This window comes from Pteropus medius, unplaced genomic scaffold, assembly GCF_902729225.1.
Source record: "Pteropus medius unplaced genomic scaffold, Ma_sr-lr_union100, whole genome shotgun sequence".
Lineage (NCBI taxonomy): Eukaryota > Metazoa > Chordata > Mammalia > Chiroptera > Pteropodidae > Pteropus > Pteropus medius.
In genome coordinates, this window is record NW_024342467.1 from 11311507 (window position 1) to 11337459 (window position 25953).

The following is a 25953-nucleotide window of genomic DNA, read 5'->3' on the forward strand; positions in this document are numbered from 1 at the left end:
AGCCCCACAGGCTCCAAAACTTGGGCTGTCCTGCCAGAGAGCAAACAGCACACGCTATGCGTGTCCCACTGTCCAAGTGCCAAAGGAGCAGAGTTTCCAACCCCTCAAACCGCAATGCTCCCAATGTGGACATAGCTGAGAAAGTACGGAATAACCGAACTGCAAGCAATGGCTTCCTCATGACTAAAGAGGCTGAGTTTCTGAATTTTAAGTCAAACATGAAAACCTTTCTCTGTGCACAATGTCTGATATTCAGCTATGTCATCTGGTGGTTTGCTGAGTCCATGGGGAAAACATTATAGTATTTTTACCAAACATACAATATATATAAGATATATGATGATAAGGTGACAGATGTTAACTAGACTTATTGTGGGGATATTTCACAATGTATACAAATATCAAATCATTATGTTGTACACCTGAAACTAATGTTATATCAGTTCTACCTCAATTGAAAATAACACATTGGAAAAAGACATAAGATGAACAACTGTCATGATTATTCCAAACACATGCATTCAGTTCAACAGAACTCAAAGATGTTTATCCAACCAGGGTATTGCTCAGGATCCTATTTCCCTTCATTACCTGACTCTGCTCTGACACTATTTTGAGTTAGTCAGAAGATGAGTAGTTTTGTTAGTAGCACTTAACTGTATTGGTAAGAAGTTTATGGCGTAGTTCACAGTTTATAGCCAAAAGGGACTTGAGAAAGAGAGAATAAACAGTTTATTTAAGGATAAGGGAGAGAAAGAAGAAATGAGACCCAGAGAAGTTAAACTTATCCAAGGGTAAAACATACAGATCTTAGTAGTGAAAAGGAGGATGAACTATAGAGACCAGAATTCCAGCCCAGCTGGAACAATAAGTATCCATGTAACCTTGAAAAGGTCATTTTCTCATTTGGTGTTTGGTTCCTCACCTACAAAACTCAGATTTATGATCCCTTTCAACTCTAAAATCCCACATCTAAAATTTCTTTTTTCTTATTCCCAGACTTTATTGCTGCATAAACATAGGTCCTAACAAAATGAGGTTTAACCATCACTGAAAAGTCATACAATTCATTTTTCTGCTTGTACCAAGAATAAGAGGTTGAAACATAAAATTCAGCAATAATCACCAAAAGCCTGGTAACATCACTACAGGAATGTATCTTAAGGAAATAATTATTAGACAAAGCCCAAATATTTACCTACAAAGGACTTTATTAATTAAACTCGTTCTCAAAGAAAAACTGCAAACAACCTAGATGCACAGTAGAGGACTGGATACATACATAGACTATGGTAGGAATGAAATACTATGTAGAGCTAACAGTATAAATATAGTTCATGGAAAGACCATCCACGAAACTCTACAGAACAATCTTTGTAATTTTAAAAGTTACGACACATGCGATAAAGTCTACAAAACTTGATGGCAAATTTAACAGTGATTATCTCTGAATGGTAAAATGGCAAGAAATGCCTTTGTCTCACTGCTTTATCTGTTATTTCCTTTTCCAGAATAAATCTTCTATTTATATAATGATTAAAATTTAAGGGTGACTTTCCTCCCCTTAGCCACTAGCCAAGTAGTTTCAAACACTTCTAACCGTATCTGTGTGTACCTCATACAGAGTCTTCAAACAGATACAGAAGGATCTGCAATGATGGGTTCAAAATAGAAATATATTCCGATTCCCTAATCAAAGATAAATCATCAGAAATAAGTATCCTAAAGAAAAGTGTTTAAGAACTGAATGCCTACAAATTTTAAAGGGTTATTTCTTTGTCACACATTACAAATCTTCTGATGAGTGGTATCTATCCTTGACAATGTTACCTGAACATCTCTGGAAGGAAATCGGTGTTCCACAGAACCAAGCCTTTCTTGCTCCAAAAAAGAAGAAACACTGAATACATACTTCTGTTTTTTAATGACTTATTTTTTTTATAATTTTTATTCTTTATTATTAATAAATTAATAATTCAAGACTTAAGGCCAAAACAAATGTATGTATTTCCTAGTAATAAACTTACTCTTAGCCTTTGATTTTTCTTAGCCACAAGGTGGCAGGAATTTCCATGTTAAAGTCTCTTAGAGACAGCCTTATTAAGGAATCAATCTTCTTAAAAGTGGCATTCATACAGCTTTAAGTAACACAGAGAGACAGCCACAATGCTTTTAAACTAGGTACCTAATTCCTGAATATCAGTGGCCAATTATTATCTGAAATGAGGTATACTGAACAAGAACAGAGTATCAACGGCAATAAAAAATGTTTTCAAATATGACAATGAGAACAGTCTTCTGCTAACTTTGGAGCTCTTACTACCTGTTAGGTATTGTAAGTATTTTGGAGGCATTAAGTTAGCTTCTCTCAACAGCCTCGTGAACTTCGAACTGTAATTATTCCCATTTTACAGATAGGTGTGAACTAAGACAGATCAACTTAACCAGAGTCACAGCTAGAAAAGTGGTGGCAGAGAGTCCATTCCACGGAATGGATGGAATAGATCCTCTTAGCCTCCATGTTCTACGCACATCCCAGCTGCAGATGCTAAGGAGAAAAGTCAACGGAGAACATCTGCTCAACCCTCATTACTTAACGATGTAAGCTCTGGATGGCCTGCCAAGGAAAGGACCTGAGGAAGTCACATCAAGTTAGCTGAAGCAGCAGAGAGTCATGCAGAGCCCAGAGAATAGGCTTGCAGCATTCAGCGCAGCAGGTCTTGGAGGGACCAGCCTTGCCTAGCTCAAGCTACTTCAAGCTGCTCTGGAAGAAGCCCAAAAACAGTGGGTCGAACAAGAGTTACTACTTACTGGGTGCTGGTGTGCCAGGACATTTGATAAGACTATTTTCTATAAATGCCTATATGCCTGAATACATTTGTTTCTCGTCAACCCTCATTTTGTGGCTGAGAAAACTAAAGCTTAGAGGTCATGGTTGTGGTAGAAACCATGCTTTCCTCACCACATCCAATGCCTCTCAAACACAATTAACTCTCCTCACAGAATGAGAATGAACTTCACTTCTCTCTTTTAAAAACTTACTAGAAAACTTCCGTAGAAAATTTTCATAACATTGTATCACAAATTCTTCCATTCTTTAAATCTATTCACTTTCTCTGAATTATTTTCTAATTCTCTTTGACCTTTGTAATTCTTGAGGGAGAGAAAACCCAATATTCTTATAAGAAGGAATTATTTTCTAATTCTCTTTGACCTGTGTAATTCTTGAGGGAGAGAAAACCCAATATTCTTATAAGAAAACTCTACTTGGGCAGAACTAAAATAAGGCGATCCGTCTCCAAATACTCCATCACCGCCCAGAGGAGCATCCTTGAGGACGGGATTTTGCCACTGTTCATTGGCATCTTCTGCTCAATATTTGGTCATACATAAATGTTAACTGATGGACTATTAGAATAAGAGATAGGATAAACATTTCTCTTACTGAAATGCCCTATATGTATAGGTTACCTAATTACTGAAATTATTGAAGTTCCTAACTGTCTTTTCCTCCCTCCTTGGGATCAATAGGGCCCCGCCAATGTCTCACAACCACCACAAAGTACTTTTAGAATTAAAATGTCTCCGCATGCAGCTTGCTGTCAGGTTAGTATTATTTTCAACAGTAACTGTCTCCTCTTCCTGTGCTTGTGCTCTTAATGCTTTGGAATGCAGGGGGCACTAAAAGTCAACCTATCTCCACTAAAGTTCATTTTATGTCTCTTCAAAACTATGTAGGTTGCACCTCCAACATACGTTCTCTCACATGATAAAAACGACTGCTAAATTAGGCATTTCTCCCTTATACCTAGATAGCCTCATAGAAGTTTTCAAATATGACAACTAGAACAGTCTTCTGACGATCACCAAACATTCCAGGGTTTACCACGTTATTCCTTATTTTCCATCCACCAGAGTTGGCTCCACCAAATATTCATCACAGATCTTTGTAAAGACTAAAGCGTGTACGATAAATAGAGCCTGTGTTCTCACTATCCTCGCTTTCACCCCCTAATCTAAGTGGGGTGTAAAACCTGACATTTTCCTGTTATTTCTCTTACATGATATGGTTGAGGAATAACGTTTGTAAAAAAAAAAAAATCAGTTTTACAACTCATACCACAATTTCTAAGATGTCCAAAAATCTTATATAAACTACTAAATTTTTTAAATGAACAAATGCTACAAACGAGGAAAAACAGAATATTTTTATACATCTTAAAAGTCTCATTAAAAATGAATACTTATGAGAAAGTGAATACCTGTTACTCATGAGGAAAAAAATGAAATTAACACAATTGGATTCTACTTTTCACTTACCAGATTGGCAAAGTTTGATAAAACCCTCAGACTCTCTCACGCAGTACTGATGGGAATTTAAACTTCTTCAAGCTCTATGAAAGATAACTATGAAAGATAACTTGCCAATATCTAACAAAAGGCACTTGTTATCTTGACTCAGCAAATCTATATCTAGAAATGTAACCCACAGCTATGCTCACGCACGTGCAAAATGATCTATGCAAAAAAGAGATTCACCACAGTGTTTATAACTGAGAAAGACTTGAAACAACCTAAACATCCAATTTGGGACTAAGTCATTCCATATCCATATAATCAAACCCTATGCAACTATAAAAATATATGTACAGAACACTCAAATGTTATGGTACCATTTGTGTAAAAAGGAGGGAAAATAACTAAATTTGTCTTCCATATGGTTATCTTCAGGAAAGCCAGGGAACAATACTGGGAGTAAGATATGCACTATATACATCTTTGGACCTTTAAATTTTGAACCATATGAACATTACCAATTTAAAAAATAAAGTTCCATTCGCATTATGCAAATTTCCATCTCCTTCCCAGCCCTATCTTTTCTTTCACAGTTCCTCCACGAGCGGGTACTGTCTTTGGTAACCTTGCTCAATTCGCAGTCCTGAAGCTGGTTTCACCTCTCCCGTTAGGGCTCAGGGTCAGCCAGCATGGGCATTCACCTTTCCCACACAGGATAAACAGTCTGTTCCTGCCTGTACCGTATCTGGCAGTGGTTAAGACTTCCAACGGTCGGCTGACACTAAGCACTGTGCTGCTGGGCACTCTGCATGCCATTCTTCTGTGTTTGTGTTCTGAGAGAAGCTGTCAAAAGCAGTATTTGTGGGACCCTTGTTTTCTCTCTCTAGTGCTCAGTCAGTGCATTAGATCATTCCCAAGCCGACAGAATTGTCTTTTTCTAAGGGAGATTTTCTGATTTGTGAACTTTTGCCTTCCAATTGCACTAGAATATATTTTTTTTCACCAATCTAAAAGCAAACTACTTTGGTTCAATGTCCTCACACTCCTAAATGCCAATAGTAATCATCAGAAAAATCAATGAGCAAGAAGGCTTAACATTTAACACTGCTGTTATCAACTTACTAGCTTTGGGTAAAATAACAATAACATATGTATCATACCAGTAAGAACAAAATAGTCTTGATATAATTTGATGATACCAGGCCCACCATTCGATTGCTTTTTGCAAACAGAATGTAATTCAGCTTCATACTCTATCACTCTATTATTGGCCTTAAAGATATATTGAAAATGTAAAAAAAACTTTTTTTTACCAATGTCTTTAACCAATGCAAATTCTTACTAGACATTCAAATTTTAAAAGATTTGCAGGGTGAAACTTTGCAAAATAAAGTTTTATTTCTGCTAGCCACCAGCCTAAAATATAAGCACTATAGTTAACCTAGTTATTACATATAGATTAAAAAAAGTTTCAAACTACTTACTGTCTAGCCTGGTCCTTACTGGAATAGGTGACATTTACGACTGCCGTTTCCGAGTCAGTGTTCACTAGAGGAAGAGAAAAAGGAAGAGGAAAAAAAAGTTAGTTTTCTTTTCACTTCCTTCCTTTTACAAATTTGAAAGCAATTGAGAAGACATGTACCTTGCTCACAGCTTTCCACCACTCCATACTGGACTAGTAAACTATCCAGCACCTATCAGGAGGGGGAGAGAAAATTACACATTTTCAGTTTCCCAAGTTATCAGCAAGGGCAGAAATATGTTTGAAAATCACAAAGTAACTGTGATGCAAAAGTGCCCCCAAAATTAACTGGGATTTTGGAACTACAGAAGCACAGGAAGGGCACCATAGAGAGTACCCAGTGGGCTTCTCTCCCCTGCCTATCCCAAGATCTTGGATTGTAAGCTCATTTCCTACGGCTAGTCAAGAAGTAAGGCAGCTCGGGAAAGTGTTCGAAGCCACAGCCACCTAGTCCTTGAGGCTGTAGGACAAAGAAGCATAAATTTCCCATACATACACCAACACATCATCACACTTCCTTCTTGTGTACAAAGTCACGAGACAAGGGCCCAAGTTAAGTTTTATCTTTAAGCTGTTCCTTTTCAAAGAACTTCCTTTTACTGCTTTAATGGGTGTATCAGAACAGAGTACTCTCAAGGCAGGCTAGCAAAATGAAGAACATAGTTGATATTCTATCTGGAGTCTTTAAACAGTAACCTAAGTGGTATAGCAATACTTAGTAAAAAGTATAAAAAAGAAGTGAACATTTCTAAGTGAACACTGGGTTGGAAAATATACGATTTGAGCCCATGTTTTTACTATCTTTCCTATAGCTGCATTATTATACTGTACATGTTATTCTAATGAGAGGCCTTTTAAACAGTAACTGAATTTTATTTTAGTATAAACTACAGGTGTATGTCTCATAGGCATAAACCAAATTCAACCGTCCTTAGCTTCTGAGAACTGTAACAAGTTTCTATTAATTTATAGTGAACCACTTACTTTTTCATCAATTTAATTGCAAAATTTGAAGGACAGTCCCTTGAGAATGTGTTCTGGCCTCCAGAACACAGTAAACCATTTAGAAACACACTAAATAAATTTTTATGATAATTTCCTACTAAACTTTAAGCGATTCCTTCTAAAGAAATGTTTATCTTACGTGGTATCTTTCAGGCTTTTATTTTTGTCTACTGATTCCAAATTAAAATCCATAGCAAGGTTTGTCTGGGAATAAGTTTTTTGTTTCCATTTTAAGTAAGGTTAATCCCTATTTGTGAACGGAGTTATGTATTTTCACAGTGAAGATTTGACATGAATTTCCTTTGAGTGAGGCCTATTAATAGCAGCACACTAATCTTTGTCTCTAACTATAGCTACTGTTAAATCGTAAAGCTTAATTGTTAATTCATAGCACTTAACTGATTACATAAACTTTCATTTGTCTCGGCCACTAGAATGTATGATCCATGCAAATGGAAATTTTTTGTTCACTGTACTATTCCTAGCACCTAAAATATACAGGCACAAAACAATGTTTAAATAGTTCATAAGTGAAGTGAACACTTCTTGGGAGGAAATTCTAGTGTAGCTTCTTAGGAATAGTATCCCTTTACAAAAGGGCTCACCTGTTTTAGAAGTGAATTTGCCACGCATATAATGCTGATCATAGACATATCTTATAATGGCCCAAAATAGAAAACATCCTATAATGCCATTCAAATAGGTAATATGTGACATGTGATGCCTTAATTTTTTTTTAAGAAGCAACCTACTTATAGCTTTACGACTGAAATTTTTCAATACCAAAAAATGTTTCCTATGTAAATTAACAGAATTCCAACAAGGTATTTTAATTCATTTCATCTTCAGTAATAAAAGCAGCAGGTAAGGTACGGCTATCATTTAAAATTTAGCTCTCAAATGAAAGTCACTCTAACACTAGAGCTTTATAGCAACTTGGATATCTCGAGGGGCTGGAGGTGGAGACAGTGGTGGTGGAGGATGGGTATAGCAAGGAGGGGATAACTGTCAATTTAATACGTTAATGTAAATGAACATCGTTCTTAATTCTTCTTAAAAGCAATTTGTTCAATAATTAAATACATTACTCTCCACACAGATTAGCTTATATCACCTTAAATTTTACTACTACAAAGAAAACACTACGAAAGTTAAATACCCATGATTTATAAACAATGTTGACGAAACCTGCAATAGTAATGCTAATGAAAGTAATGTTCTCCAAAAGGCCCACTGGCAAAGTGATATATAAATTATATATACAGTTATATATACAGAAATAGACGCACATATTTATATGTAAATATATACATGCATATATATATGCAGACAGAAATTATACAAGTAAATTTTTTCACTTTAAAAAAATCGAGGAAATGTACATAAAATTTTTCACTGCATATATTGTATAAAGTTTAATGTGTTCAAAACAAAATTGCTTGTAGAGTTGTTCCTAAGTAATAATAAATGCTACTGATTATCAAATATCCTATGTGTAAAATCTCTGGAAAAGTAATTAGAAACTACATTACATACACTAAAAATGGTGAATTTAATTGTAAATTTTACCTCAGTAAACCTCACTCTAAAACCAAAAAAAAAGAAATTACAATTTTTTTTTTAAGTGAGGCAACCCTTGATTGGCTTCACAGATTGCAAAGACCTTGTCAGCTTACAATCCTTTACTTTTTAAGCCTACAGCACCCGGTATTCCCAGATGGTCTCCCATCCAAGTACTAACCAGGCCTGACTCTGCTTAGCTTCCGAGATCAGACGGGATCGGGCATGGCCTAGACACAACTATAATTCTTAAAAGAAAAATAGGTCCAGCATTGATCTTGGTACCTAGCTGAGAACAAGTTAACCACACAACGTAAGGGGTTTTACCTAGACACCACAGATCAATTTCAATGGATCTTTGAGGTCTTCAAAGTTTTATGCACAAGGTTGGGGGGAATCATAACTGAGAGATGGCAGGGGAGGACTGTCAATAGCCCAATCAGATTCCCAAGTCCCAGAAGCGTTTCCAAACTCCAGATGATTGAGCAATGCTAAGTAACCCGTTTTCCTTTAAACTGTTTGGAAGGTGTTTCTCTGAATATGTTTTGTCAAGTGAGACTGCTCAACTGTATCATGCCACTCCAACCCATGAACTCTCCAAGAATAAATACAACTTACTGTTGATAAGTTCTACCCTTTTGACTCATCCCGCAGTAACTAGGAGGGTGAGACAAATGTTTCTGTTATCTGTCACATAAACGACCGGCCCCCAGGCTTTTGTCTCCTCTCAGTTCCTACCTCTCTGGTCTATCTCAACCACGAATGTTTCTTTTAAACAGCCTTGTTTTAAAGGTAAAAACAAACCAAAAAAAAAATACACACACACACACACACACACACACACACACACACACACACACACACACACGTACATTACATATATATATATATATATATATATATATATATATATATATATATATAGTCAGTGCATACTTCCAACATTTTCACAATCTCTTAACAGACCAAAATTCTCATTCCTAAATGAAATTATTTTACTCAAGCCAGAAAGAAAACATTTCTCAGGCTTATATAAGTTTAAATTCCAACAGGAAGGGAAAAGGATCAAAGCAAATTAAAACCTCAGAGGAAATGTCTTGGCAGAATTCCCTTTTTAAATATATTTAAGACTTAAAAAAAAATCTCAAATCTTCAGCACTTTAAAAAAAATATGTTCATCCAGATGTAGAAACAGCAAAGAAAGAATCACATGATAAATACAAAGATTACCACTTTCCTTAACATAACAGTAAAGAATCAGATCATTCATAAGAGCCTAAAGCAAAAACGATCTAACTGCCCATCACCTAATGAATGGGTAAACAAAAGGTGGTATAGCCATACAGTGAAATATTATTTGGCCATAAAAAGGAATGAAGTATTGATATACACTACAACACAGATGAACCCAGAAAACATTAGCTAAATGGAAGAAGCCAGTCACAAAAGAATACAGATTACAGGATTCCGTTCATGTGAAATGTCCAGAATAGGGAACGCTATAGAAACAGAAAGTAAATCAGTGGTTGCATAGGGCTGGTGAAGTGGGAGGGTGGAGGATGATAACTAACATTTCCTTCTGAGGTAATGAAAATGTTCTAAAATTGACTGGTGATGGATTGCATGGGTGATGGTTTTTAAGTAGAACACTGAAAACGACTGAATTGTATACATTAAATGGGTGAATTCTATGGTATATGAACTATATCTCAATAAAACTTAAAAATAACTAAGATCAATAATACTAGCTAATGGCCTAGTTTTTCTAAAACCCTTGAAGTATTACAGAAGTACAATAAACTGCACAAAATTTGATCAGTTTTGCCATTATATATGCACTCATGAAAGCATCATCATCAAGTTGTTTCACACCCCCTTCAACCTATAGCCTAATTTATTCATACACAGAACACTGAAATAAAGATGATTGAAAACCTATTTTTGCACCTCACACATGATCAGATTAGATTTCTCTGCCACAGCAACCCCACCTCCACTCCCCACAAAAATAGCTGTATTTCGGCTGATCCCTATGGGCATGGAGTAATTCATGCTCTGCAGAGAAACCTTCTGATTACTTACTTATTCTTTATAACCACTGCTCCAGTCCTATCACCTCTGAACTATCTGAACTGAAGGTCTAACTGGCACCCTTGCCTCCAGCCCACCACCCCATGACTCTTCTCCTGCTAGAAGTTACTATTCTTCAGCGACTTCAAAATGCTGATAAACTGTCCAAAATACAACTGGTGTAGGAGGTCATCAGTGTTTCTGGTACAGCCGACCTCTGCCATCATCTTTTATATGCTTCCCCACACCTGTGCTCTAGTCACACTCTCAAGACTGGATAAAGCACCCCGTTTCCATAGCACCTGAGCTTACCTAATCCTGGAAATAAAAGCAATGTCGTTTTATAATCTCTTCACTGATCTTTCTTCTCCCACTAGACTAGTGATTATTAACCATAGTGATGTGATTATTTGTCAGGCGTATCGCAAGTAACACTGGCTTCCATGTATGGATGTCGGAAACCCTGCATTCAACCTTGCTAATTTTACCTTCGTTTTCTTGAAGCTCATCATTAAAAATCCACCTATACATTGCTACTTCCTATATACTGCTATGGACCTGCCAGTTGCTCTCTCTGGACTACCTCAACACACTCCTAAGCCATCTGCCCATATTCACTTTTGCTTGCAATTGCTTGTTCCCATAACAGCTAGTCAGGTACTGTTCAAGCATGACAGCCCCTGGCAACATTGGGCACTTGAAATGTTGCTAATCCACGTTTGAGATGTGCTTAAGTATAAAATATATACTGGATTTAGAAGATTCAGTTAAAAAAAAACTGATTACATGTTAAAATTATAACATTTTAGATATACTGGGTTTAGCAAAATATTGAAATTAATTTTTACTTTTTTTTTACATATTTTACATGGCTACTAAGTAGCCACAAAGTGGCCTGCGTTATCTTTCTACTGGACAGCGCTGGACTAGACTGCTTCTTAAAAGCTGAGCTAATCAGCTCGCACTCTACTGTAAACGCTAAGAGCTTCCCTTTGGATACGGAATAGGGTCCAAAATCCCTAACAAGTGCCCTGAAGGCCCTGTGTGACCCACTCATCATCTAATGCCACTCTCTCCTCTCCTACTGCACTGGCCTTTCAGGAGTGAACTATGGGCGATACTTTTGGCAGCTTTCTAGTAGCTGCACTGTCCCAAATGTTTTACCTATTTTAGCTCGGTTAATCTACACGATCCCATGAGGTAACATTCCGTTTTATAGAAGGGTAAATTACAGCATGGGGAAGTTAACACTATTTGAATTTGGATAGTTAAGTGACAGAGAAACGATTTAAGCCCCAGCTGTCAGATTTCAGAGCCCACTTAACCACTTGGTCAACTAAGTTGCCTCATTTCCCCATATAATTAAAATGAAATATAATGATAGACTGAAACCAGTGCAATCCTTATTTCGCTGGAAGATCAAAATCATTCTTTGACAGGCAAAGAATTTATCATCTCTCATGTTCCAAGTGCTAAATGTTGTATTTCTATATACCTCAAACCAGATGCAAGTATTAAACAGCATTAATCTGTTCTGTATTTTACTCACCTATAAAAACACTCCAAATAATATAAACTTAGGGTCCCTTTTGATTAGTTACTTCCTCAAACCCTAAAAGAAACCATTGTCAGTTTGGTGGGTCTCTCAAAATGTTTTTAGAACTATGAAAAGATGCTCAAGATCATTAGTTATTACGGAAATGCATGTCAAAACCACAAAGAACTAATGCTTTATACCCGCTAGAATGGCTATAATTTAAAAAAAAAAAAGGAAACCGGTCTTGGCAAGGATGTGAAAAAATGAGAACCCTCACACACTACTGGGAAGAGTGTAAAATAGTGCCGCCTCTGTGGAAAACAATATGGCAGTTCCTTTAAAAAATTAAAAATAGAATTTCCATATGATCCAATAATTTCACCTCTGGGTATCTACCCAGAAGAACTGAAAGTAGAGGTTTGAAGAGATATTTGAACACCTATGTTCATAGCAGCATTATTCACAACCACCAAAAGGTAGAAGAAACCAAAATGGATAAACAAAATGTAGTATACACATACAATGGAATATTATTCAGCCACAAGAAAAAATAGAGTAGCGATACGTACTGCAGGGTGGATGAACCTCAAAAACATTAAGGGAAATAAGCCAGACATAAATGTGCAATATTGTATGGTTCCATTTATCAGACAGAATAGATGACTCCATAGAAATAGAAAGCAGAGAGATTAGTGGTTGCCAGGATGGAGGGAGGGGGAATGCTGAGCACTAACAGGTGGGAGGATTCTTTTGGGGGTGATGCAAATGTTCTGGAATTAGTAGTGATGGCTGTACAACCTTGTCAATATACTAAGACCCACTGAACTGCACACTTTAAAATGGTAAATCTTACATATATGTGAACTTTTTTGCTCAAGTTTTTTTTTTAAAGATGAATATTTTGTTTATTTAATTTTTGTAAAACTAATACATTACTGTTCTAAATATCTTACACATACTTTTTTACTCCTAATGTGGCCATTTTTGCAGATGAATAAACTGAGGCAGATTTTAAATAACTTAATATGGCATTACTCATCTTCCTTTTCCCCCTAATCTGTCTTCTTGGTGGCCAATGCATGTTGGTAAATACAAACCTAGCTCATTCTTTTTAACTGCCACTTGGCATTCCATAGTTCAAGCTATTAATCTGCTGTCTTTTCTTCAGTCCCTTCAGTTACAACATCCCCCAAACCTTGACCACTAAGCCTTTTGTGGCCTGCCCCCAACATGCCACAGGTCTCGGGCAAGCATAGCGCTTGGAGAGCAGTGACTGCCTGATCTTTCCGGGCTTCAGCCCCTAAACCAAAAATTCAAAGACCAAGGAGTCCTAGATGCAAACACCAGTCTCAATAACTCACTAACTTACTCCTTTTGCAGAAAGGCGGGGATTATCTCTCTAAACAGCTACAAATTACTAGAGGAAAGGAGAGAAGACAGCAGTTCAAAAGCCTAATTACAATTCAAACATGACTCTGGGTAAAGGCACTAATTAAGAAGTAATTTATCTAAATGAAGTGAAAAACATCCAAGTGATGGCAGACTGTCCAAGATGCTGGCATTTTACCCACTGTCCTCATTTAAAGTTTATTTTAAAAACAAAGGAAAATAGAAAAGAAATAAGTTGGTTTCAAAGTCAATGTCGATAAAAAATATTTCCCATAAGAATTACTCCTTCAGTTGTACATTAGTTATGCTACTGGGCTCTATGGGTCCTTATAATGAAATATAAACAATGGATAAACAATATGTGACATACGCATACACTGGAATATTATCCAGCCATAAAAAGTAATGACATACATACTACAATGTGGATGAAACTTGAAATTACTAGGCTAAGTGAAAGAAGCCACATATTTCATAATTTTGTTTATATGGACCACCCAGAAGAGGCAAATCCATAGAAAGAGAAAGTAGATTAGTGGTTGCCAGGGGCTGGGAAGAGGCTGGAAGGGAGGAAGGACAATGACCGTTAATGGCTATGGGGTTACTTTTTGGATGAAAAAAATGTTCCAGAATTAGACAGTGGTCATGGTTCCATCCTTCGGAGCATAGTAAAAAACATCGAACTGTATGCTTTCAATTTTATTGTATGTGAATAACTCGATTTTTTAAAAGAGAAAAAAATGTTGAAGACATAACAGAATATAAACTAATACAACATGACAACCATGATGAAAAACGCCCATCAGACTACACTGAACTACGAGTCATATAACAATACTGCCACTGGGAGAAAGATTTTCCTTCTTTCCTAGTTGCTTTCCAAATGTTTTTACAACGAACATTTTACAAGCAAGAAAAAAAAATAAGAACATCAAACTGAATTATACTTGTCTTTAAATTGTTTTAAAAAAAAAAAAAGTAATGCCAAGAAAATAAAGTGCTCCTCCCCTATTCTGAAGGCTCTCACTGGAGAAACAGTTGGACAAAGAAGAGAGCTAAATGCATGAGTTATTTGGGGACCAGACAGAGGAAGGAAAGATGCTTACCACGCCCACCCATTGTAGCGGACCTGAACACTGTGAAGACAAGGTCAAGGCGCCAGAAGACAATGGACTAGCCACAAAAGTCAAACAGAATCCCTCCCACTGTTGCTGTTTGTTTCCTATGATATGTATTTCATAAGAAGTTTAGTTGCCTTTGAACAGTGGAGTGGACAAATCATCACAGTATTGCCAAGCTAGTGATAAAAGTCCCTGGAATTTCCCCCATTCTGGAATTTAGCAGTTGGGCGAGGCAGGAGGGTCTCAAGGCAAAACCCAGGGCTTCCCCACCCCCAACCACTGCTCTCAGTGTCTGGTGGTTGTGTATTCAAGATCAAGGCATTACTTGGAGCCCAGCCATGGATTTGGTATACTTAAAAACTGCTAATTAAGTCCTGCTTTTCGTCCAAAATTCTATTGAGCAAGCTTTTCACCCAGATCCTACCCCTCAGATCGTAACATGATACTGCTTCATCCTGTTTCAGAAAATATTTGAGTACCAGCTTGGATAGCACTTACTATGAAGAACTGGGACCAGAAGTGGGCATGCTCAAGTAATTTTAAAGGTTTTAATAAGTAACAATGGTCTATCAATAGTCAAGGAAAAGTTATAGTTAGAGGAAGACAATTTTGTTAAATGAATACTTTTTAGGAAATCAAGTCTATAAAACAGCAAGTTCACCTCAGAGGCTCTATTTACTCCCCAATCAAGTTCACCTGGGGTTTTAAAGATGTTGCAAAAAATAATAATAACAATTTCAATTTCCTAATCTTCAAACTACTCCTCCTTATGCAGCTTGCATGTTCAACTGCAAAGATTTCCAGAATCCTGTCTATAACTCATCACATACATGGTTTGGAAACTGTATGCTCTTGTGGCTTCTACTTGATCACTTCGAAACATATATCTACATACTTGCTATCCCCGTGGCAACCCTATGTCTCCATTATTGCTGACAACTGAGTCAAACTCTTCGATGGATACATTTGAGAGGCCAAGCCACGGTCAGCTCTCTACATCCTAGCAGGGAGGCTGGAAATTTGAGCGCCAGTTTCTAAGATGAGTTGTAAGATTCACAGCCTGGTAATTTCCTCAAAAGAAGAAACACAGACAGGCTAATTCAAAATTAATGTTCAGCCATGAATACAACAAAAACCCACGACGGTATGTGAATTTTGAATTTAAAACCCTTGATGTTCCCCATGGTTCTTAGGGGGGAAAAAAATCCATGCAATTTAATATGGTTGAAGAATAATATCACATATTGCTCTCCAACCCCATCTCTCATCCACTCCTAGCTAATTCCTTTGTAACCACCTTTAAAGTAGAACACATTTTAGATCTTCTTACCCTCTAGAAAGCAATCCCTGATCACCCCTCCGTCTTAGTTAACCCCCTGTACTGAGTCCTTTAAAAATTCATCTCCACCACTACCTGTGAATATGCCTCTAATCCAATGACTGGCATCCTTTTAAGAGGAAGGAAATTTGGACAGAGACACAGGGAAAACACAGCATGACCACCAAGGCAAAGACTGGAGTGATGCATCTACAAAACAATCCAAGGAATACCAAAGAGTGCTGGCAATCACTAGAAGCTAGGAGAGAGGCTTGCCAGCACCTTGATTTCAGCCTAGTAGCCTCCAAAATTGTGAGAATTTCTATTGTTTTAATCCCCCCAGTTCGTAGGAATTCGTTATGACAGCCCTGTGAAACTAGTACACTTCCCTACCTTGCATAGCAAGCACCTTGTTCTTAACCCAGAGGCTTGTCCATTCATCTATCTGTCAGAATTAGACTCAGTCACACTGCTGTACCTAGAACGGGCCTTAGCACACAGTTATAGACTTTGGAAATTCAATATGGCCATGAAGAACCCCACTGGCACATATATGTACACACACACGTTTAATTAACCACCAAACACTCTTTCAATTCTTCACATACATTTGCTCACTTAATCATCCAAACCACTTTCAAAAGTAGATATTAAACTTGTTTTCACGATGCAAAAACTGAGCTTCTAAGAGGAAAAGTCACTTGCCCAGTCAAACAGCAAGAACATGGGGGGTCAGGATTCGCCCCATCCCCAATGCAGTAATGCTAAAGCCAGTATGATACACTCATCATGATACACTGTGCGTTTCTCACCATCCTGAATGGAAAATGATTCTTCAAGACCTCTTCATAGCAACATGAAGGGCAGAAAGTCAAATGCTGAAGCTGGTACAGGAGGATTCACTGTATACGCTCTACTTGTATGTGCTTACACATAAGTAGAAAAAAATTTTTTAAATTCATACTCATTTAAGTGATGGCTGAATTTTGAAATCTACTTCAAAAGTCAAAAATCACAAAATAATATCAGTATTTCTCGAGAATTTTAACAATAATCTTTGGGCAAAAGTGTAACATTTGCACCATTCATTAAAATTTCACTCTGTAATAAACACTAAACAGGTCATTATCTTTGAATACAACAAGAACAATTTCACAGAAAAGCTACTTCTCTGTACTTCAGAGAACAGTACAGACTTTGTGAGAAAAATGAAATTTGATCTCACCAGGTTTATTTTTTTTCCAAGATTAAGTTTCCCAGGATTTCAACTATGTCATAAGAAAAAAGTTTTCTCATTTTATATTCTACAAACAAAATTTTAATTTTGTAGCAATTTTTCTAAAATTAAAAAAACTTCAGCACTGTTAGAATTTCAATCATGACCAAAAGTTCAGCTAAATACAAATTAACTTATATCACAACCAAGTCGTCATCTGCCACGCCAATAATTATCCTCCCACCACTTTTTATACAATTGTCATATCCTCTACAGTGAAATAAAAATGGTCCTACTCATTTGTATACTTCAGACAAGTATAAAGATCAAATTCTAGAACTCCATAACGGACTCACTAATTTTCCTTAAGTAAAGTCATGTGTGTAAACATCAAGCATTTTGATATGCAAGTCTTTGTTACTAATTATAAGCATACATTAGTCGAAGAGTAGAGCAAAAATTAGACAGGTGAGATGATGGATGTACATTTTTACATGCAGGCTAACATGCAAGTCATTACCTGATAATGGACTTGAAATCTAGTGAGTGTGTGTGTGTGTGTGTGCGTGTGCGTGTGCGTGTGCGTGTGTATAGAACTCTTACGACTCAGTAATAAAGGCAAATAACTCAATTTACAAATGGGCAGGATCTGAATAGACAGTCTCCATATAAGATACACAAATGGCCAATAAGCACATGGAAAGATGCTTGACATCTATCATTAGTGATCAGGGAAATGCAAAAACAAAACCACAGTGCGATATCACTTTACGACCTAGGATGGCTATAATCAAAAAGTCAGATAATAACAAGTGGTGACACAGGATGTAGAGGAATTAGAATTCTCATATACCGCTGGCGAGAAGATAGAACGGTACAGCCACTCTGAAAAACAATGGGTAAAAGCGGTGCCTCAAAACCTTAAACAGAGTTACCATAGACTCAGCAATTCCACTAGATATATACCCAAAAGAAATGAAAATATAAGTTCACACCAAGAAACATTGTACATGATTGTTTATATCAGTATTATTCACAATAGCCAAAAAAAGTGGAAACAACCCAAATGTTCATCTATGGATGAATAGATAAACAAAAATGGTATATCCGTGCAATGGATTATTTGGCAATAAAAAGGAATCAAGTACTGATACATGCTACAACATGGAGGAGCCTTGAAAATATTTTGCTAAGTGAAAGAAGCCAGACACAGACTGCAACGATTGTGTTTTTATGAAACTCTCAGAATAGACAAATCTAGAGAGAAAGATTAGCAGGTGCTTAGGGGGAGTAAGGGAGACCCAGAGGACAAGGAGTGACAGCTAAAGGGCACAGGATTTCTTTTCGAGGTGATAAAAATATTCCAAAATTAACTGTGGTGACAGTTGCACATACGTGTGAATATATCAAAATACCACTGAATTGTACACTTTACATAGATGAATTGTATGATATGTGGATTACATCTCAATAAAGTCATAAAAATATAAAAAGGGGGTTGTATTTATAAGAATGAGAAACTGAAAATCTATATACCCAACAAAAGATAAATTAGTCTATATTTATAGATATTATAATAGTATAAACTCAAGTATGTAAAGTATCGGTTACCACTGGAGAACTGAGGACTGATAAAAAAACTAATAATAGAATCAAACATTTATCTTGCCTTTCCTATAGGAACTGAACCTCACGGTAACTAAATAGGATACCTAGGAAGTTTCTCTTTAAAAAAGTAGTTCAATTAATACATGATTGAATAATAGAATTGAAAAATCACCTTTTTGCCTTCCTTTATGAAATAATGAATTTCTCAAAATTTATGGCTGCTAAATTACAAATAGAGAAAACCAGATAGGTGCTTTCTAACAGCAGCCTGTACCACCACTTATGAATTTTTATTCTTCCTTAAAGATAAAGAAGAGTGGAGAGAGGAAAGGGATGTGAATAAGACCGAGACTTTTGTGGTTCTCACTACTGGCGGCACAGCAAAATCATCTGAGGAACTTAAAATGCTGATGCCTGGGCCCTAACTCTGGAGGTCTGACTTAATTATCCTGGAATATAGCCTCGACATAGAATTTCTGCGAAACTCCCAGGTAAATCTAACATGTGGCCAAGGTTAAGATCGCTGCTCTAAGACCTACCTACCAATTAACATGAATATAGAGGACTGAGAAAGGAAACTATACTACAAGGATGAAATCAGCTAATCCAGATATGACAGGACAAAAAACCAGTTTCTTTAACAAATGGCGAGGAAACAAAAATAAGAGTGAGAACCCAAAGATTAAAAGGCTGAAGAGAAATCAACCAACTGCAAAGTATGGATCTTATTTTGATCCTGATATAAAACAAATTATTTTAAAAATATGTGAGGCAACCAAAATATCTGAACAGACTTCGCATTTTGTAAGAATTTTTGTGTAATGATATTGGTTATGTTTTTTTATAGCCTTTATTTTTAGAAATACCGACTGAAATAATTATCAATAAAATTATTTACTAAGTTTTACTCAAAATGATTTGAAGCGTGACGAATGGGGGGTAAATATAAGGAAATAAGATTGGCTATAAACTGATAATTGCTGAAGTTAAGTGACAGGTTCCTAAGGTGATTCATTATACCATTCTCTTTACATTTGTGTACACTTGAAACTGTCCATTTTAGGAAGCTTTATTTAGTCTACAGCCATGCCACCCTGAACAAGCCTCATTCTGTCTGATCTTGGAAGCTAAGCAGGGTTAGGCCTGGTTAGTACTTGGATGGGAGACCACCTAGGAAGACCAGGTGCTGTAGGCATAAATAAAATAAAAAATAAGGGATTGTAAACTGACAAGGTCCTTGCAATCTGTGAGGTCAACCAAGGGTGACCTCGCATAAAAAAAAAATTTAGAAAGCCTTAAAATTTTTGAAACATTTTTGAAGTTAAAGATCTTCTAATATGGCTAAAGAATGAGCATTTAGTTAATATAAATCAATAAGAAAATGATAATTACCTCTAATATTCTTTAAAAGACACTTTTAAGAAAGCAAAAAGATATGCCACAGACTGGAAGTAAATATTTGCAAAGCATATATCTGAAAAAAGCACATACCAGAATGTATATCAGAAATCTCAAAACTCAATCTTAAGAAAATGAATTTTTTAATGTTCAAAAGACTTAAGTAAGATACTTCACAAAATACACATATTAAAAAAAAAAGTTCAGCACAGTTAGTAATTAGGGAAATACAAATCAAAACCACAAGGAGCTTTCACTTCATACCCTCTAGTAGGACTAAAATAAAACAGAAAATAACAAGTGTTGACAAGGACATGAAGAAATTAGAACCCTTATTCATTGCTAGTAGGATTGCTAGTGGTCACTTCGGAAAACAGTTTGGCATTCTCAAAACATTAAACACAAGATTAGCACAGGGTTTGGCAACTCCATCAGGAATTGCTCTACTAGGTCTATATCAAGGGAACTGAGGACATAAGCCCACACAAAAACCTGTATATGAATGTTCATAGCAGCATTATTCACAATATTCAAAAAGTAGAAACCATCCAAATGTCCATCAACTTACTTATGAATATCCAAAATGTGGTATAGCGACACAATGGAATGTTATATAGCAATAAAAAGGAATCAAGTATCAGTAATATTTAGCTTAATATACAGGTAGTTACACATAGAACTATTTATAGACATGTATATATACAGGTTAGTATATACACATGTACTTCCTTGCTCTGTCAGCTGAGAGAACCCAGACACAATGTCACCCCAGCAGCAATGGTCATACCTAGTGCCCAGACCTTCATTTTTCCTTTTTTGTTTTTGTTTTATGTTTATTTAACTTCAAATTTAAAGTCAAATCCACATTCCAAGAGCTATCCTCACAAGTGTTTTCAAGATGCACCTCTTTCTATAGATTTAACTATAGGTATTCTAAGTTTATGAGGCTTCTCTGAGACAAAGTCCTTAATCTCTGGTTTTTTTTTTTTTTCAGACCTTGATTTCTAATACCATTCTCCAATAAAAGGAGCCAAAGCTCCTTAGAGAAATGGCCGAGTCTAGGAGTGGAGCAAAAATTATACAAGATGACTGTGGAATATCTTCTAGAGCCAGAAAGTACTCAAAAAGAGGAAGAAAAATAAAATGCATATACACAGCAGAAACACAGGAGCCAAGTAAAAACTCCCAACAGTCAAAGCTGGAACAGTATGAACAAAAATAACATTGGATCGTAATCCAAGGTACAAAATAAATATCCTCGAGTCCAAATGATTGAATAAATAAATATAAAATAGACAAATGTCTATGGACGAGGATTCCAAATAATTTATGCAGATACTTAACTCCCCACTCCCTAAGTGTGGGCTGCGCACAGTGACTTCCCTCCAGTGAGTACAGTGTGTAAGGGGGTAGGAGGGGGATAACTTTACAGCAGAGCAACCTAACACACCACTTCACCCAGGTGATCAAGGTTAAGATCAACGGTAATAAGTCATGCTGACAGTATGCACTCTTTTGATATGATATAATAGTAATGGCATTTTATCTCTGTGGTCTTCCTTCCCAGAACCCATTAATCCAGTCTAACCATGAGAAAAACTTCAGACAAGTTCCAACTAGGGGACATTCTACAAAACACTGATAAATACTTCTTGAAACTGTCAAGGTCATCAAAAAAACAAGGAGAGCCTAAGAAACTATCACAGCCAAAAAGAGCCTAAAAAGGCATGAGAGCTATATGCAATGTGGTATCCTGGATGAGATCCAGGAACAGATAGAGGATATTAGGTAAGAACTAAGGAAATCTGAATAAAGTGTGGACTTTAGTTTAATGTTGGCTCTAACTGTGATAAATGTACCATACTAATTAATGTAAGATATTAATAACAGGGGAGACTGGCTACGGGGTATGTGGGGACTCTGTACTATCTCTGCAATTTCTATAAATCTACAACTATTCTAAAATAAAATTAAAAAAATAAAATAAAAAGGAACAAGTCTATGGCCATGCCACCCTGAACAAGCCCAATCTCGTCTGATCTCAGAAGCAAAGCAGGGTTGGACCTGGTTAGTACTTGGATGGGAGACCACCTAGGAAGATCTTGTGCTGTAGGCATAAAAAGAAAAAAGAAAAAAGAGAAAGGAAGGAAAGGAAAGAAAGGAAAGGGGGGAAGGGAAAGGGGAAGGGAAGGGGGGGAAGGGAAGGGAAGGGAAGGAAGCACTAATACACACTGGCAACATAGAAGAACCTTGAAGACACTATACTAAGTGAAAGAAGCCAGTCGCAAAAGGCCACATATTGTATGACTCCATTTATATGAAATGTCCAGAAGAGATAAATTCATACATGGAAAGGAGCTCACTGGTTGCCAGGTGATGATGAGAGGGGAAGATGGGAAATGAATGTCAGTGGGTACAGGGTTGATTTTTTGGAGTGATAGAAATGTTCTAAAAGCACACGATGGTGATGTGCCACAACTCAGGGAATACACTGAAAACCGGTGAACTGTATACTTTAGCACTGCACCTCTTATAACCTGCTGGTGGGAACACAGTACAACTACAGTACTCTAAAAGACAGTCTGGCAGTTTTAAAACAGTTTTTAAAATGGGAAACATACCTACCTACGACCCAGTTATTCCATCTCTAGAATTCCCCCAAGAAAAATCAAAGTGTTGGGAAGAAAAACTTTCTCCTCTACCAACTTAAGCTCAGTGATTGGGTGCCTGTGAATTTAACTGACAACAGTTTAACAGGAGAAAATGCAAAATTTATTCATCTATGTATACAGGAGCATACAAAAGAAGTGGCTCTCTAAATAGCTAATGATGGGGATATATATATTTAACTTAAAGGGGGAGAAGGAGAAAGGAAAGCTTCATAATTAATCCAGTCTAACCACAAGAAAAACTTCAGACAAGTTCCAACTAGGGGACATTCTACAAAACACCTGTTAAATACTCCTCGAAACTGTCAAGGTCACCAAAAAAAAAACCAAAAAAACAAACAAACAAAAAAAAACAACAAGAAGAGCCAAGAAACTATCATAAAAAGTATATAAGGTTTAAGAGGAAGAACAATTGAGAGATAAAAGTTTGTGATATTTGTTTATAAAGGAGTGAGTGGATTTCTCCATCTTTCTTCAAGTAAGTACAACTCCCCAGAGAGGGTATTTATGGTACCTCACTTCCAGAAGTCTCTGCCTTCAGTAGTCAGATAAGGAGAACTCTGAAGAGGCTTCTTTCTGCCTCTATTGAATCTCAAATGTCTTTAGTTTAAAATAATCTTTATACCAATCTGCAAGTCCAAGTGGGTCCCTACAAAAGCATACATCCATAGAGACCTGCACTTAAATGTTCATACCACCTCTTTTTGTGGTAATCAAAAACTGGAAACAACCGAAATGCACATCCACAGGTGAACAGACAAATTGTGGTATATCCGCACAATGGAATACTACTCAGCTATAAAAAGAAGTAAGCTATTGATTCATACAACATGGGTAGATCTTAAAGTAATTCGGCTGACCAAGCCAGATCAAAAGAGTACACATTATGTGACTCCTTATATAAAACTCTACAAAATGCAAACTAATTTGCAGTGAAAGACAGCAAACCATTGCTTAAGGAGAAGGGCAGGAGAGACTATAAAGAACATGAGGAAACTTCCAGACAGAAACAGTTATGCCCATTTTGTTTATTGCGGTGTAGGTTTCACAAGTATACATTTATGTCAAAACTTATTAATTGTACACTCTAAAGATGTATAAATTATTATGTCATTCATACCTCAAAAAAATCTACTAAAAAATAAAAGATCTACTAATATGGCTAAAGTTGCTTTAAATCACTTTAAAATGAGAATTACTACCAATGTTTGATTTGAGAAAAGGCTATAAGGTTTAAGAGGGAAAAACAAAAACAGTACATTAAATTGTCTACAATAGGATCAGTGCTTTTTTTTTTAATTATAAGACTATAAAAATAAAAAAAAAGAATGAAACTGGATGATAAATCTTTAATCTCAAAACATTATAACTACTGTTTGTCCAATAAGAAGAGTATTATCAGACATATAGTTAGAGGAAAGGCGCCATGAACAGAACTGACATTCGAAAACAAAGGGCAATATGCATTTTAAAAGTTTCACTGTCGGTCAAAATACACCAATTGAAATGATAATGCTAGTTTTTGCAGATAAAATTAGCTGAGATTTTAAATTATTTTAACATGTGCTATGCTGGAGAGGATATGGATGAAAAATTAGTCTCATCTATTAATAGGAGAAGTATAAAGAACAAAATTTCTAAAAAAAAAAAATTTAGAACAGAAAATGGCCTAAAATTCACACTCATCTAATTCAACTCATGCGTATCTCTACATAGGAATAAGAAAAGTACTCTACCAAAACTTTTTGTACTTTTCAAATTTTATCCAATGAATCTATAATACTTATAAGGGGGGGAGAGGCATTTAAGTCATTCCTTTTAACTTCAGTTTCAAGGTGAAAAAAAGGCAGTTCAAACCAAAATATCAACAGAATGAGAGTTGATCTGTGCCTTGACTGACCAGGACATGAAGAATACAGATGAAGTAACTGAGCCAGAGGCGAGTGAAGAGTACCATCACATTGGACTACCCCACTATATCCCTATCAGGGACAGCTCGTGGAAAGATTCGGGCAGCAGGCAACCCCCTCCAGGACATCCCATTCTTGCAAATTAATGAAATCCCTCAAATGCCAGCTAGAGCTAACTACAGAAGCTATAAGCACACAATCATCTTTACCCCTTTCCCTCCCGCCTCATGGGCTGTGGATGCAGCACATGGATGCCAAAGCCACCATTACACAGAGCACAAGACTCTCATTTTTGGAAAGAAGCCTAAAAACCTCAGCTGATTCTGTCACCTCGGGTTTATCTTTGCTTTTTCTTAATCTCAATTTTGTGGCTATTGACAGAAGAGAGATGTCACCCACATCTGGAAGGCGAGTCTCTCCATAACACTTTTACTTTATTTAGGTGGGAGGGGGCAAGAACAGCTATGAAGGACTTCTAAAGGCACTCAGACATTCTGACCTATCATTACTGGAAGCCCATTCTGATCCACTGTTAACTTCTTCAGAACTGAGCCCCAAACAAAACACATGACTGGTAATTGTGTTACAACGGCCAAGGTACTATAGACTCGAATATCACCAAAGCAAGGCAGAATACTGGAGAAATGTTTCATCCAAAAGATTACAAAAAAAAAAAAACCACACACCTTTCCTGTGGGTGAAAATAAAGAATAACAGACACTGACAGCTGTCTGTAGACAAGTCCAGTACCCACTGTGGTTGTAACATATAGAAGGTAGAACAATAAAATCAAGATGAGTAGGAACTTGAGACAAGAAGCAATGCTCCTGGTCTTGAATGTGAATGTTCATTAACCATCACTTCTGGCCCCTCCTCTCCAGTGTCTTTAGTTCAAGAAACAAGTACATTGCTAAGCATCTGAAAACAAGCTAAAACTTGAATAACCCAGTAAATCTCACTGACAGCCACTCTAGGGCATTCATGACATAAAATACAGGAGTATATTTAGATTAAAATGCACAACACTGGTGTCATCTGCTACACATCCTAACCAGCTTGGCTAGCCCTTCGAAAATACAAAGACAAGGTATTCTGAGTTCAGAAATGATCTGGGGAGGAAAAAAGGATAAGATTGTTCTTCTCTACATTCACAGTTGCTGCTTGGTTGTAAATGGATGGCCAATACTGCCCACAGATGTGGCCAGAAAGAAAGCAGAACCAGAGGTCTCCTCCTCACTGACCTGTGAAGAATTCCCAATGCCTAAGCCTCAAATAAGAACGGCAACACTTTTAGTGAACTTGTCAGAATCCCAGAGCACGAAGGCTCAGCTAAG

General features: G+C 36.7%; 1 protein-coding gene and 2 pseudogenes across 5 annotated transcripts in view; 2 read left to right on the plus strand and 1 right to left on the minus strand.

Moving 5' to 3' along the window:
- The window catches only part of IGF2BP3 (insulin like growth factor 2 mRNA binding protein 3), a 112352-nt gene that overhangs the window by 39397 nt on the left and 47002 nt on the right, over nt 1-25953 (minus strand). For 4 of the 5 annotated variants that reach the window (XM_039862539.1, XM_039862540.1, XM_039862541.1 and 1 more), the window contains exons 4-5: nt 5939-5990; nt 5781-5844 (exon numbers count right to left, since the gene is read on the minus strand). In XM_039862539.1, the coding sequence (XP_039718473.1) occupies nt 5781-5844; nt 5939-5990 (116 nt within the window). The remainder of the gene's footprint in view (nt 1-5780; nt 5845-5938; nt 5991-25953) is intronic. The other variant, XM_039862543.1, reaches the window with a different exon arrangement.
- LOC120602536 (uncharacterized) lies at nt 19719-19837 on the plus strand (annotated as a pseudogene).
- On the plus strand, nt 22038-22156 carry LOC120602560 (uncharacterized; annotated as a pseudogene).